Source organism: Colossoma macropomum, unplaced genomic scaffold, assembly GCF_904425465.1.
Source record: "Colossoma macropomum unplaced genomic scaffold, Colossoma_macropomum, whole genome shotgun sequence".
NCBI lineage: Eukaryota > Metazoa > Chordata > Actinopteri > Characiformes > Serrasalmidae > Colossoma > Colossoma macropomum.
Window position 1 is genome coordinate 13,782,158 of NW_023494793.1, and position 13,619 is coordinate 13,795,776.

Genomic DNA, 13,619 nt, shown 5'->3' on the forward strand with positions numbered 1-13,619 from the left:
GAATTGTACAATGATAGATCTGTCTATCGTCCGTCTATAAACTGTCAGAGATACAAGATTTTCTTACAAACAGCTACAATATGTCACCACAAGAAAGCAGCGACTTACAGTTTGGTGAGGTTGGTAAGTCCCTGGAACATCTCTGGAGTCAGGCAGCCAATCCGGTTGTTGGACAGGTCACTGTAAACAGCAACAAATGGGACAATTTAATACAGCAGTCCAGCCAGATGCACTTCTCCACACAGCCACCACTATCGCCATCTGGCAGTTTGGCAGTAGGCTTTAGCAGAGCTGAAAGCACACACTGAAAACATCCTCTAAAAAGCTTAGAGTACAAGCAACATGTAAAACATACAGGCTACTATAAACTCATCATAAACTAACCCAAACAAGACGAGACAGGGCCCCATTAAAGAATACTGGAGAGGGGCGCTTGTGTCAGCCTCTGCTTTGACTTGCTATGGATTACACTCACGTCCTTCTGTCCATTCACTGCTATTATAACTGATCTACCCAGAGCGTGGCTCTATCGCTGGGTGTTTATTTAGACAAGCCTACGGATCCATCTCTGACAAAACACAGTGCGAGAGATAGAAAGAGAGTGTGAGGCTGTGTAAGGGAGAAAGGGACAAAGCATTGGAGAAGAGTAAAATGGCATTATTACATGTTTACAATGTACACAAACCCATTCAAAGTGGTTTGGTGTGAAATTATCCATTAGTGAGTCATAATTGTTTACAATGACATACCAATGCCTCTAAGAGGTAGCTCCCATAATGCTATTACACAAAATGGTTCCAAATACACTACATGATACCTTGTTTTAAGATAGTTCTGAGAAATGCTTTTGGCCTAAAACATAATTTTTAAATCCATTCATGGAGGAGAGGTACATGCTGGGTGTACAGAACAATAGAACCCAAACAAACTCTGTAATCTGACTTGGTAAATATCTCTACACCATTTCAGTTGAAACCTTTCTGAATTACTAAGCTCACATTTCAACGACTAAATTTGCTCAAATTTTTAAAAATCAGTGGAAATATCTTTACGTAAACTAGGCTTACTGAAGTGCGATATATGGAGCCCATATTGGGCCCAAATGTTCAATCAGCCAGACATGTTTAGTATCCGAAACTTCCCTCTTTAGTTTTATACAGGAGCTACAATGCTAATGTAGCTAACAGGTAGGAATACTCTATGTAAAGTTGTTAAGTAATGCCAAATAGACCTGCTTACGTGGTTTTCTAGATAGCAAGCATATATCAGTCCATTGACTCCATAAGGTTGACCCCCACTGACTGATTTGCCACTGTTTGCCACTGCTGATCCACCCCAGATTACTGTCCTGCATACAAGGTCTAACTAGTTTTTAACTAACTAGTTTTCAAATAGATTTTTAATACACACAGACGTTTATTTTGAAAAATAAACTAGGACAAATATCACAAACTACTGAGAAAAAGAAAATGAATGACAAGGCCTAAAATCAAACGATTTTATCAAAATGTTGCTGACACTGTGCTTGATTGGTTACAGATGTATAACAGGCTTTATGATATTGCTATTAAAATAATTTTTTACACTAATTTACTAGGATAACGAAAAAATAAATGAAGAAAAAATAAGAAAATTGGACTGGGAGTAGAAAATGAGTGATAAAAAGAGGCATTTTGAGGGCAACCCGTAAAACGCTGTGCAAAGAGTCAGTAGTTCGCCAGCTTTGCCGTCAGCAGGCCAACAGTGGCCCACTATCCTCTTGTTATTTGGGATCTGACACTGTATGAAATACTGTTATCAATAACAACAGAGCTAACAGTTACAGCTTTTGCTATTGTTTTTAGCTATGCAACATACTTTTTTCCATTCTGATAGATAATAGTGTGTTATACAGTGTCAGAACCAACAAAAACACAAGCCTGTATGACTACCTTAACAACTTCGAGGCAAAAATGTAATGATTTAGGCATGGAGTTAGCACAAAGCTAATGTATATATGGCTCTATTTCTTCCTCGCTAGCGTAACCAGCATATGTTGGACTAACATAGCTGGTCACCAGCAAAACCAGCATATGTTGTGTTTCGGATGCTGGTATGATGGTCAACCAGCATGACCATGTGGGGTGACGTGCTAAACCAGCATAAACCAGCATAAACCATGGTATTCATGCTAGTTTGTGCTGTTTTTTCAGCTGGGTTATTAGCTACATTAGCATTGTAGCCTCAATTCTCAGTTGTCAAACACAGTTGTAAAGAAAACAGTGACTATTTTTATTCAGAACAAAATGGACACCAGAGACAGGACACTTTCAACCAGAGAAACGGGGCTAATGGACTACTTTTTTTATGGTGAAAGAAAAACTGTGTAAATTTGTTTTCTTTAAGGCTGGCACTGCCATCTCTGCCATCATATAACCATTTAAAATTCCTTTGCTGAACTCAAATCTCCACTCAAACAGGCTCCCTCTTGGGATGCTCTTAAGAACAGACCACATCATGACCACAGCTTGCGGTCGTTTTAAATCACAATGAAAGACCAGCGAGTGGTTAGCAACCGTCCCACTGTCACTTCCAGTGCCGCCCCAGAGACCTCTGCAGGGCCCTGCGGTTCCCACGACAACAGGCTGGAGCTTCTGCCTCACCATAGCTGCTCTCAGAATGATTGGAAACAGTCGTGTACTTAGTCCAGTCAGCTCCGGTCTTAGATCTAATCTTGGTCACCACACACCAAACCCTCTTCCCATGTCTGTGTTAGCTTGACTCATGTGTGATATAAAATAAGCTCACTGTGCTCAGATGTTAAATGTCACCTTTGATCTGTCAAAATGAGTTCTGAGCTTTGCTTTCTGTGAGTAAAAGAACCCGATTACAGTTTATATGGAAATGATAGCATTTCAGCCTGAAGCCTACTAGTTAATATGCTATATTTCATATTATGCAGTATTCTTTACCACAGAATTACATTCCTCAGCCTTACCCAGTTTAGCAGAATTCACAATTTTATATTATTTTCTTCTTTTTTTATCAGTGTTTTTTTCACTACAATCTCCATCATGCATTTGGCAAATCCATAACACAACCACTGGGAATCCTTGTGGTGTCAACCAGTCTTCACTGCTAGCCTAGCCACTGAGCTATAGGCTAGTAAATACAACCAAGCTAACATTAGTGCATCTCCTACCTCAGTCGCTCAACAAATTCATGAAGAAAACAGTGTGATTCTATCATAACACAGTGATTATATCATTATTCAGCACAAAAAGGTTGCCAGAGTTAAGTTTTTTACACTTTCAGACAGAGAATGTAGGTATCTAGGTATGGCATCTAGATAGCCAGGCAGCGAGCTTGCTGGCTTATTCAACTTCCTAGCAGTAACATTCTCTCAACGCCTTCCCTGTTGAAAAAAACAGCATATGTTGTGTTTTGAGTGCTGGTCAAGTAGCATGACCTTGCTAGGTATCCAGCTAAAACAGAACTAGACCAGCATTAGACCAGCATTAGACTAGCATAAAGCAGCGTAGACAAGCACTGAATTCATACTGGTCTGTGCTGGCCTTTTCAACAGGGTTCCTTCTGCACTCACCAGCTAACAGGATAAAAACCCCCCAAAGCAGTTGTAGTTTTTCTTTTCATTTCCTTAAACCTTCAAGATACAGTTCTATGCAAAAGTTTGGGCGCCCCTGGTTAAATTATATTGTTTTGTTAATTTTCTAAGTGAAAGTAAGCGAATACATCCTCTACAGCAGGAGTTGGCAACCCAAATGTTAAGAAGAGCCGTTTTGTCCTTTCAGCAAAAATCTAACCACCTCGGGAGCCTCAACATTTTATGTCCATTTTACCATCTTGGCTGTAAATATGTCTCAGTATGTGCAAATGTACTAGTATAGGCTATAAAAATAAACGAAAACGCAGACCTACTGCTTAAAGCTTTAGCTCAGCTATAGCTGCTTCATAGCTCTCACATCTCTAGCAGGAAACTTTTCCTCAAAAGTAGAATAGTTTCTTGTAAAATATCTCTCAACGTTTGATTTTTTATAAGGCTGAAGTCAGCTTCCCATTCACCAGCTTCTTTTTCAAAATTAGAACAGGAAGCTAGTGAACAAGCAGCTGATTTCAGCTTTGTGACTTTTTAGTGTTTGACAGTTTCTTGTTGCAGATTAAATGTATCAGAAGCTGGATTGATTCTAAATGTAAATGAGTCCATTCGTCTCCAAATTATCAATGTTCATCTTAAATCTTTCTCTTTGCCTTTTCGTTAGCTACTAGCCAGGCGAGATTGTTGTCTGCATTGCTATGGTGACCAGCAATCTGTGCATCAATCTTCTGGGTTAAAGGGTACATTAGCAGTTCTACATTAACCCCAGCGTTTGAGACAGTTTATTGTTAAACTGTGTTTGAATGATCAGCAGAGCTTTATTTTACTGCAAAGGAGGATCATTTTATTTTTACCTAAAAATCTAATTCTGCTGTGGGCAGTAAAAAGCTGCATGTTGCTGGCCCCTGTTCTATAGAGAACATATGTCTGCACACTTTAATACTCAATTACTGTTTATTTGCTGAATATAACATATTGGGGAAAAATACAACATAAAATGTGGCCTGTGCAGAAGTTGTGGCACATTTTATATTTTATGATTTATTGTTTTCCACTATGTTAAAATCAGCAATAAAATAAAAATTATGCACTAAAATTTGTCATATGTAGGTGAGTTGTTTAGGTGTGTTCACTTCAATCTCAATCTCACTCTAGAGACTATGATGACACCACCATCAGATACAACATAGCATGTTTACAATTATCTGTTTAAAGTGACACAATGCAATATCTGTTTTTGTTTTTAGAATATATAGAAAATCATTCCAAACATCGTTTTTATCTCTGAATAATGACAAGACTCTAATATTACTAATATTAAAAGATCTGAAAAGACCGTCCTCTAAATTTTTACAGCAGTGTTGTTAGACGTTTCTGCATTCAGTGTAAATGAGCTGTACTTGCACACATCATCATAACTGGAGAAAATAAATGGTTCTGATTTCTTTGCTGGGTTAGGGGGAACAAGGCTGTCAGTTTGACTGAAATATCACTCACAGTTTCCGCAGCGCTGTCAGACTCTGGAAGGCTCCAGGCATTATGGTGCTGATCAAGTTATTCCTGAGGTCCCTGTGGAGACAAGACACACAGTTGAGAAGTGGAATCAGTGGGACATTTATGAGGTTGTGGGGTCAGAAGGTCAGAGACAGGAGGACGACTGGAAAACAGTTTTAGAAAGAGATTCATTCAGAAAGACAGTGTGTGATAGTTTGTTGAGTGGAACATTTTTTGCTGACTATTACACATCTAGAGCAGAATTAAAACATGAGGGAAAGGTTTAAGAATATACAGTTGAAGTGCCCATATCACATTTTCGGGAAATAAAGAACATAGCTAAGGTTTCAAAACCTAGCATTCACTCCCCAGTCCATACAGACCACACTCTTAAACAATGCTGCAAAAAACAGCCTGGGTGGATTTCCCACGAATTCACCATGTCATGACCAATGAACACATTTACATATCGCTGTTGTCAGAAGAAAACCTCGTATCTCCAACATCATAACTTTACAGGAGAAGGAAAAACCTACTGTACTTTTAATGAACCAGAATTTTTTCCAATTAATTTTGGGCTGTTTCATTTGGTCTGTTCATCATGAAATTTACAGACAATGTAAAGGGCAACAGGCACTTTCAAATTATGACAAAAACTGAAAAACAACAAAAATGGAGATATGAGGTTTTCTTCCGGCAGCAGCGATATACATCCCATTTAACCTATAGCAGTTTAGCAGAGCTATTTGAGTGGAATAATTAAACATTTTGTTTGGTTTGTATCTGTTGCGAAGCAAGTCTGTCATCACAGCCTTCCAAAAGACCCAGACAAATAAGTGGAGTTCAAGGTACAGAATTCTTTGTTTGATTTATAAAAAGTCTTCTCATTTGTCAGTAAAGGCTTCTTGACAGCTACACATCCTTTCAGACCCATAGCACATGGTCTTCTCAGAGTGGAAGGATGGACAGAAACACCTTGGATTTTTTTCAGATCTGAAGCAGCTTGATTTTTTCTAAAAGATGAAAGTTTTAGGTTCTGTTTAACTACTTTTAACATTGCACAACACCTACACTGTTTTATCATGTGATGAGATAGGCTGTCTCTCTCGTTCACATATTCTCCAATAACCGAATGAAAGGTTTCTAAGCTGTTTCAGATGTGCTTGAGTTATATCCTAAAACTTCTCTTTCTCCTCCAACACTGTGTATCTGAAGGTGACAGTTTTGGTGGTCAACCAGGTCTTGCATGGTTGTTAGGAGTCCCATTTTCTCTTTTTTCTTTTAATAATTTTTTTGAACTCCAGTTTTGGAAACTGTTCACTGATTTTCCTTAGACTTTCCCCTTCTTCATGCAAGTGAAGTATCTGAAGTATCTGAACACCTTGTACTTAATGGCCATTATGACTGGAAATTCAATAAATGAAGGGTGGTTTTGCTTTTCGCACAGCACTGTATAACACCAGGCCGGCACTTGAAATCATAAACCAGCTCAGAACTGTTCCAACAAAGTAAACGTTGGTAAAAGCACCACCTATTCACACACAAGCGTGTGTGAAAGCTGAAATATCAAACTTGGCCGGTCTGTTTTTCATTGCTGACCACAAGGCCTTCGAGCTGATGGGAATGGGGGTCCCTTTTCTGTTTGAAAAGCAGGAAATATGTCTGTACCCCAACACCACAGAGAACAAATATGACAGGCCACCTGGTCATACGCTTCAGAAAAGTGTGAAGCAAAGAAAACACAAAATACCAGAAGAATTCGGGAGCGATGGAAAGTGGAGATGCTTTCCTTTACGAGTTTGAAGACACTCTTCCCACGATGAAGTTACACCCTCCTCGGCCAAACTATAAATATTCATTTTTAAAACAGACTTTGAAGATACAGTTTCACGCTCTCTCCCCTTCTTTCTCGCTTTCTGTCCTACCCCCACATTCACCCATATCCATGTGCTGAAACACTTATCAGTCCAACCCCCTTAACACAAACATACTAACGGCCTCCAAATTAACCTCTGGCATGATATTTATTGGCCAGGTGGGAATTGGGAGGACGATGGAGGTCAGCTGATGTCACGTAATGGCCTCCTCAGATGACACAAATAACGAATCCAGGTCTATCCCACTGGCAACCGCTCCTTCCAGAAACTTCCACAAAATTCCCTGCTGGGACGGTTCCAGGCTGAATTCATGGGGGAGGGGACCAGTTTTATTTCCCCACTCCCCTTATTTATTGGCTACTGCAGAAAGAAGGCAGCCAGCCTCTCTTACGCCCAACCACAAGCAGCCTCTTTTTCTGCAGCTCCTCAAAAATGAAAGCCTATATATAAAACCACAGCTGCTTCCCTCAGGTCCTAATGGCTCATTTCCAAAAAATGGATTGCAATGAAAGGTTGTTTGTTTTTGATCAGATCCTTATGAGGGCCTCACTCCAGCGGTTTAGTACATATGGCTTCGGATCAGTTTCGACGCGCTGTTTCAAAGAAGGCATACTCAGCCACCTACAACAGCGCAATCCTACCATACTTACATACTGACCACAGAGTATTTGAGCTGAAGAAGAGTCACCAAAGAGCCACTCTGGGTTGGATATTTTTGGTTGACGGTCCACTTTCAACCTAGCAGTGACAGTGATATACGTAAAACCTCCAGCAACACTGCAGTGTCAGAGTCACTCATACTAGTGCAATCACCGCCTTAATTTCCAGGGAGGTTACAGCCCTCCCAATAATTATGACTCAACTGTATATGACTCTCCCCAATGATTACTTATTGGAACCAGGAGCGATATGACAGAAGCTTCTTAGGTCTGAAATCTTATCTTATCTGCTTAGTCACCATGACAACTTCAGTTAAGACTGAATTTAGGACAGAAGCTATTAAGGAACAACAGTTCTGAAGTTTATAATCTTGTCCATTAACTCCAGATGAGAAAACAGTATTACAGAAACATCCTAACTAGACAGAATTTCATAAATTTTGTCTTAACTTTAAGACAATCCCAGAAGAGTCTTAACGTCTGTTTTAAAGGCCTGCTTGTATTGTTTTATGTAGTGACAAGCAGCACAGTTCACTGTAACTAGCATAATGATGTTAGGTTTATCTACACTGAAAATTATGCTTTGACTTATGAGGTTTTTTCTAACAGTGTTTTAAAACCCCAGACGCTGCAGACACAAACTCTACCATCCCCTCTTATTACCTCCGTATGTTAATGCTGATGATTACAGTGGTGGTGGTGAATAATGAGGAGACAGAGCTGAACATGTGTCTGTTTATTAGGAGGAATAATGTTAGCACACTCGGCCACACTCTGATAAAAAGCATGAAGCGCTGCCACAATATTCTTAACTCCAGGTTTATTTAGTTTTGTTTGACCTATTTTGTATCAGTAACAGTAGCTTACGCGAGCTGTCTGGTTAACTAACTTCATTACTTTGATTACATGTTTACGTTTCAGCTGTGTGTGTATGGTCGGTTCCTAGGAAACAGGCATGACAGTTGATTGTCAACTACGATCGAGTAAGTTTGGATTTCTTAACTTGAGATAAGATGCTGTAAGATAAGATAAGATTTCTAAATCAAGATAAGATTTGCTTCTGTAATCTGAACTCTTATCCTGACCTGTCAGATCTTAACTTAAGACAAAATAGATAGACGTTTCTGTAATACGGCCTGAAAGGCTTAAAAGTTCTCTGGCTTTACACTTAAGGTCCCCCATCAAACACATCATAAACAACATTAAGAGTTGCTACGAGTGATGGTATGTCTTTTAATGTTTTAAGCACAGATTTTGACCAGTCACTTTCAAGGTTTCCATGAGCCGGTTAGTGAGGACTTCTCTACAGTTTCTGAAGTCATAACCAATAGGAGAGCTTGCTTAACTATATCCACCTAGACAACATGGAGAAAAATGATTCCTGATTGGCCAATTTAACCTTTTTGTTTTTGGCCAAAATGCTCTAATAGTCACAATTCATCACTGAATAACAAAAACTTAAAGAGAATGTTTTTTTTTTCTTTCCATCAATTTTCAATCTTAATAAAATATCTCTTCTTCTACTTACAAATGTTGTATCAACTGAAAGTCTGGAATCTGCACTTTCCACAGAACCTCTCCGCTTGTTTAAATGACACACAAGTGAGGAGTAATTAAACAACACTTAAACAGAAGAGCCATTTCTGTCTAGGGCGACCTGAAAGGGTTAAACAACACTATCAGCCCAGTAATATCTATTTGTTTAGTATCTGATGTCAGTCTGTTCAACACGTCCATTAGATATTCTATTCTGGGATGAGGAACGCTCTGTTGAGCCCACGGCCCAGCCAGCAGGGCTCAGAGAAGAGCTTTACTCTGTAGAGCAGACTCATGTACACATACACACACACACACGGCCTTGATCTCGACTTCTTGACACAACACTCCTCCAGTCTCTCCTGAGGGGAGTTTACTCTGACAAGGTGTCTAGCAGATAAATGCTCTTCAAATCTGCACGCTATGTGCGGGAGGTTTAGTCTAACAGTGTGCATCATAAAGCACTTCAGGCTTTCACATCTGAGAGGTGATATACTGCGCAATAGCTTTGGGCCAGCCAGGGAAACTAGTATAGTGTGTTTAATGCTAGTGAAAACATTATATAACATTAGAATAAATATAAATACACATCAATGCTGTAAAAAGCAACAAGAATGTCTTGCCTGAAGTAAAGTTATTGATACACTACTTGTCCAAAAGTTTGTAGACACCTGCTCATCCAGCATTTCTTCTGAAATCAAGGGTATTAATAAGGATTTTGTCTTTCTTTGCTGCAGTAACAGCCTCTGCTTATCTGAGAAGGCTCTACACTACATGTTGGAACATTGCGGTGAGGATTTGATTGCATTCATTCACAAGGTCAGCTATGCTAGATGATCAGTTAACCCAAATGTTAAGAAGAGCCATTTCGTCCTTTCAACAAAAAACAAACCTTGGGATCCACAGCATTTTATGTCCATTTTACCATCTTGGCCGTAAATTTGTCTCGGTATGTGCAAATGTACTGGTATAGGCTAAAAAATATAATATAAATGAAAATGCAGACTTACTTTGCTCTGCTTTAGGCTTTAGCCCAGATATAAGGCTGCTTTTCTCGAATCTCCAACAGGAAACCTTTCCTCAAAAGTGGAACAGTATCTTTTAAATGTCTCTCAACGTTTTACTTTTTACAAAGCTTTAAGTCAACTTCTCATTCACCAGCTTCTTGTTTGAATTTTTCCATTCCACCTTGGTGCCTGAGGCTACACCAATTTAATGTGGAGTGGGAAAATCTGAACAAGAATCTGGCGAATGAGAAGCTGACTTCAAGCTTTTAGTGTTTGACAGTTTCTCGCTGCAGATTAAACGTATCAGGAAACCAGCTGGAGTGCTTATAAAAGTCCATTCGTCTCCAAAGTATCGATGTTTATCTTAATTTTTTTTTTTGCCTTTTCGTTAGCAACTAGCTAGGTGAGATTGTTGTCGGTGTTGCTATGGTGACCAACTGTCTGCGTGCAGATCTTCTGGCTTAAAAGGTGAATTAGCAGTTATACATTAACTCCAGGAGTTAAGATCATTTATTGTTAAACTGTGTTGAACGATCAGCAGAGCTTTATTTTACTGCAAAAGGTGGATTATTTTATTTTATCTAAAAATCTAATTCTGCTGTGGAGCCACAGCAGGGCAGTAAAACCAACCCCTGCCTTAGAATTATATTACACATTTAAGCTAGATAGTTAAATGAAGCACTGAAAAAGACTCTCATGTGAAGTGTGTGTATTAGAGACAACCTACAACATTATGGCTTTTTTCTATATTTATGTCAACCGAGTAAACAGAAGATGTGTAGACATTCAAGCTTTCATAAGCCAACTGAGCCTCAACTGAGCTTCAGTACTGACTGTTGATAATTGTCAAGAAGTGTGCAAGGAGGGTGAGAGAGAAGGACAGAGAGAGAGATGGAGTAAGCAAGAGAGAGAAAAAAGAGAAAGAAACAGAAATGGAGCCAGTGAGAGAGAAAGAGACAGGCAGAGAAAGGAAAATATAAAAAAGAATGAGACAGAACAAGAAAGAAAGAAAGAAAGAAAGGGAGCTGAGGGGAGACAGAGAAGGAGAAAAAGTAAAAGAGAGAGAGAGTGTAAAAAAGAAGAGAGAGCAAGGGAAGGAGATGGAGTGATCAAGAGAGAGTGAAAGACCAGAAAAGATAGAGAGGAAGAGACAAAAAGGAGAGAGGGAAAAATGGGAGGAGAGAAAGAGAGAACTAGTGTGAGCAAAAGAGAGAAAAAGAGAAAAAGAGAGATGGCAAAGAATGAGAGATCAAGAAAGAAAGAAAAGGGAGGAGAGCAAGAAAAGGGAGATAGAAAGTTATGCAGTACAGAAGGTATCAGTAGTTCGTGGTCTTGGGGGTGAAAGTCGTGAATGTGAATTTGCGTGTCTGAGACACTGTGAGTGATAGAGAGAATCGGGGGGAGAGAGAGAGACAGAGAAAGAGAGTGTTACTCCGGGTGTCTGAGAGGGTCCTCATCACTGTGTGTGTGTGTGTTTCAGTAGTCGTACACTCTGAAAGGGAACAATAGGTGTTTCCTGGCTGGCGTGTCCCAGTCCTCATTAGCAGTGTGATGAAAGGAACGACTCTACCCACCGTTTCCTCCTTCACACACACACACACACTCGGCTCCAGGGGTAAAGGTCAGAGCCGCGTGCGCTCTCTCTGTGTGAAGATCAACAGTGATGCGTACACTTACACACACACACACACACACACACACACACACGCGCACGCACACACACACACACACACACACACACACACACACGCACACACACACACACACACACACACGCACACACACACACACACACAGTCTCTTATCACCAGGATGGGGAATGTGGAAGAGAAACACACTCTCTGTGCTCATCATGTTCCAGTAAGTGCTGAAAAAGCTTTCAAGTACCTTAATGACACACTGCTGGCAAACTGAGTGAACTTTATCAAAAATTCATACACGGATCTATTTCTGTTTACAGAGATGAATCCCTCTGCATGACACAGCACCAGCAGGTTTTATGATGGGTGTTCTCTGTCCAAGAGAGCACTTTTCACACTTATACGATGAGGAGAATACATCACATAATCACTTCACCATTATTACGCAGCAAGATATGTCTACAACACGAAACTGACAGGTAAAAAGTATTTATACACTATATATATATATATATATATATATATATATATATATATATATAGGGAACATTTTGCTGAATTCCCACAGCAAAAAAAAAAACTATTAAGAAAATAATGAAGTATTCTGACCTTAGAGACTAATAATGATTATGGTATGATCTGTTTAAACACACTGCATTAACAGAGATAGTGATAAGCTAAATATATATACAAAATCATCACTTAACCCCTATGACAATAATACTTGTGATTTTCTTTTGTGAAGTTGAAAGATTTAAATTTATCATCATTTTCATTTTTAATGAAACAAAAAATTCTGTCCCACGTTTTCATGTCACTACCAAAAGTTTTAGTCCAGGGGCGGAGCCGTATTTTAGCCACACTGTATTTTACACTGCATCTCTGTCCCTAATGGCCACATGGCGAACAGTTAGATCCCATTGTTTTGAATTAAATGTATCCCAAAGTCTGAAAATCAGTGTGTAACATTAAGAACTGTCACTACTGAAACACACATTTTCTGCAATAGATTAAACTTTTTTGTGTTTTCATAAAAAATATTATGATTTTATGTGTGTACAACTGTTCAAAGCTGTGTTTGCTAGTCATGTACTGGGTAGCGGTTTTGAGTTGTGCTCAGCTGAATTTGTCACTACCGAAACATTTAGGAAAGTGACAAAATGGAACGTTCAATTAAGGAATAGAGTCATTCAGAGCAAAAGGATTTTAGTCTAAAGTCCCAGAGGCTTTTGAACTCTCATCCATATATATGTACATGTTAAAGAAAAAAAAATCAAGTTCCAGATTACAATGCTAGAAAAATGTGCATCTGGTGTCTTTATAAAAGACACTGTTGGTTGTTGTGAAGATTTCACACAACAAGCAATTAAAACTCTTTTGGAATCCTGTACTCATTCAGACAAATAAAAATTCTCTGACAATAATTCAGCTTGTCATGCTTGGAGAAAGAAGGGTTGCATGTATGTTCCTAAGAACACCAAATCAACAGTGAAGTATGAAGGTGGGAGCATCATGATATGGAGCTGCATCTCTGCAACCAGTACTGGGCATGATGTGTCATCAGAAGAAACACAAATGGAGGAAGTACCTGGAGATGTAAGAGGAGAATTCAGTCTTAAAGTAAACTGAATCTGGGAAGAAGATGGGTGTTTCAACAGGACAATGAGCCCAAACATACAGCCAAAATAACTCGAGACTCGAAACTGATTTCCAAAAAAAGAAAGTGAAGGCGCTTGCATGGCCTAGCCAATCTCTTGGCTTGAAAAAAATTATAGAGGATATTGAAATTGTGAGTCCAAAAGAATATCGAA

General features: G+C 39.2%; 1 protein-coding gene across 1 annotated transcript in view; it reads right to left on the reverse strand.

The window, feature by feature from the left end:
• adgra2 (adhesion G protein-coupled receptor A2) overlaps positions 1 to 13,619 on the reverse strand; it is a 63,053-nt gene that overhangs the window by 18,882 nt on the left and 30,552 nt on the right. Inside the window, exons 2-3 of the mRNA XM_036578559.1 lie at positions 5,093 to 5,164; positions 109 to 180 (exon numbers count right to left, since the gene is read on the reverse strand). Of these exons, the coding sequence (XP_036434452.1) occupies positions 109 to 180; positions 5,093 to 5,164 (144 nt within the window). The remainder of the gene's footprint in view (positions 1 to 108; positions 181 to 5,092; positions 5,165 to 13,619) is intronic.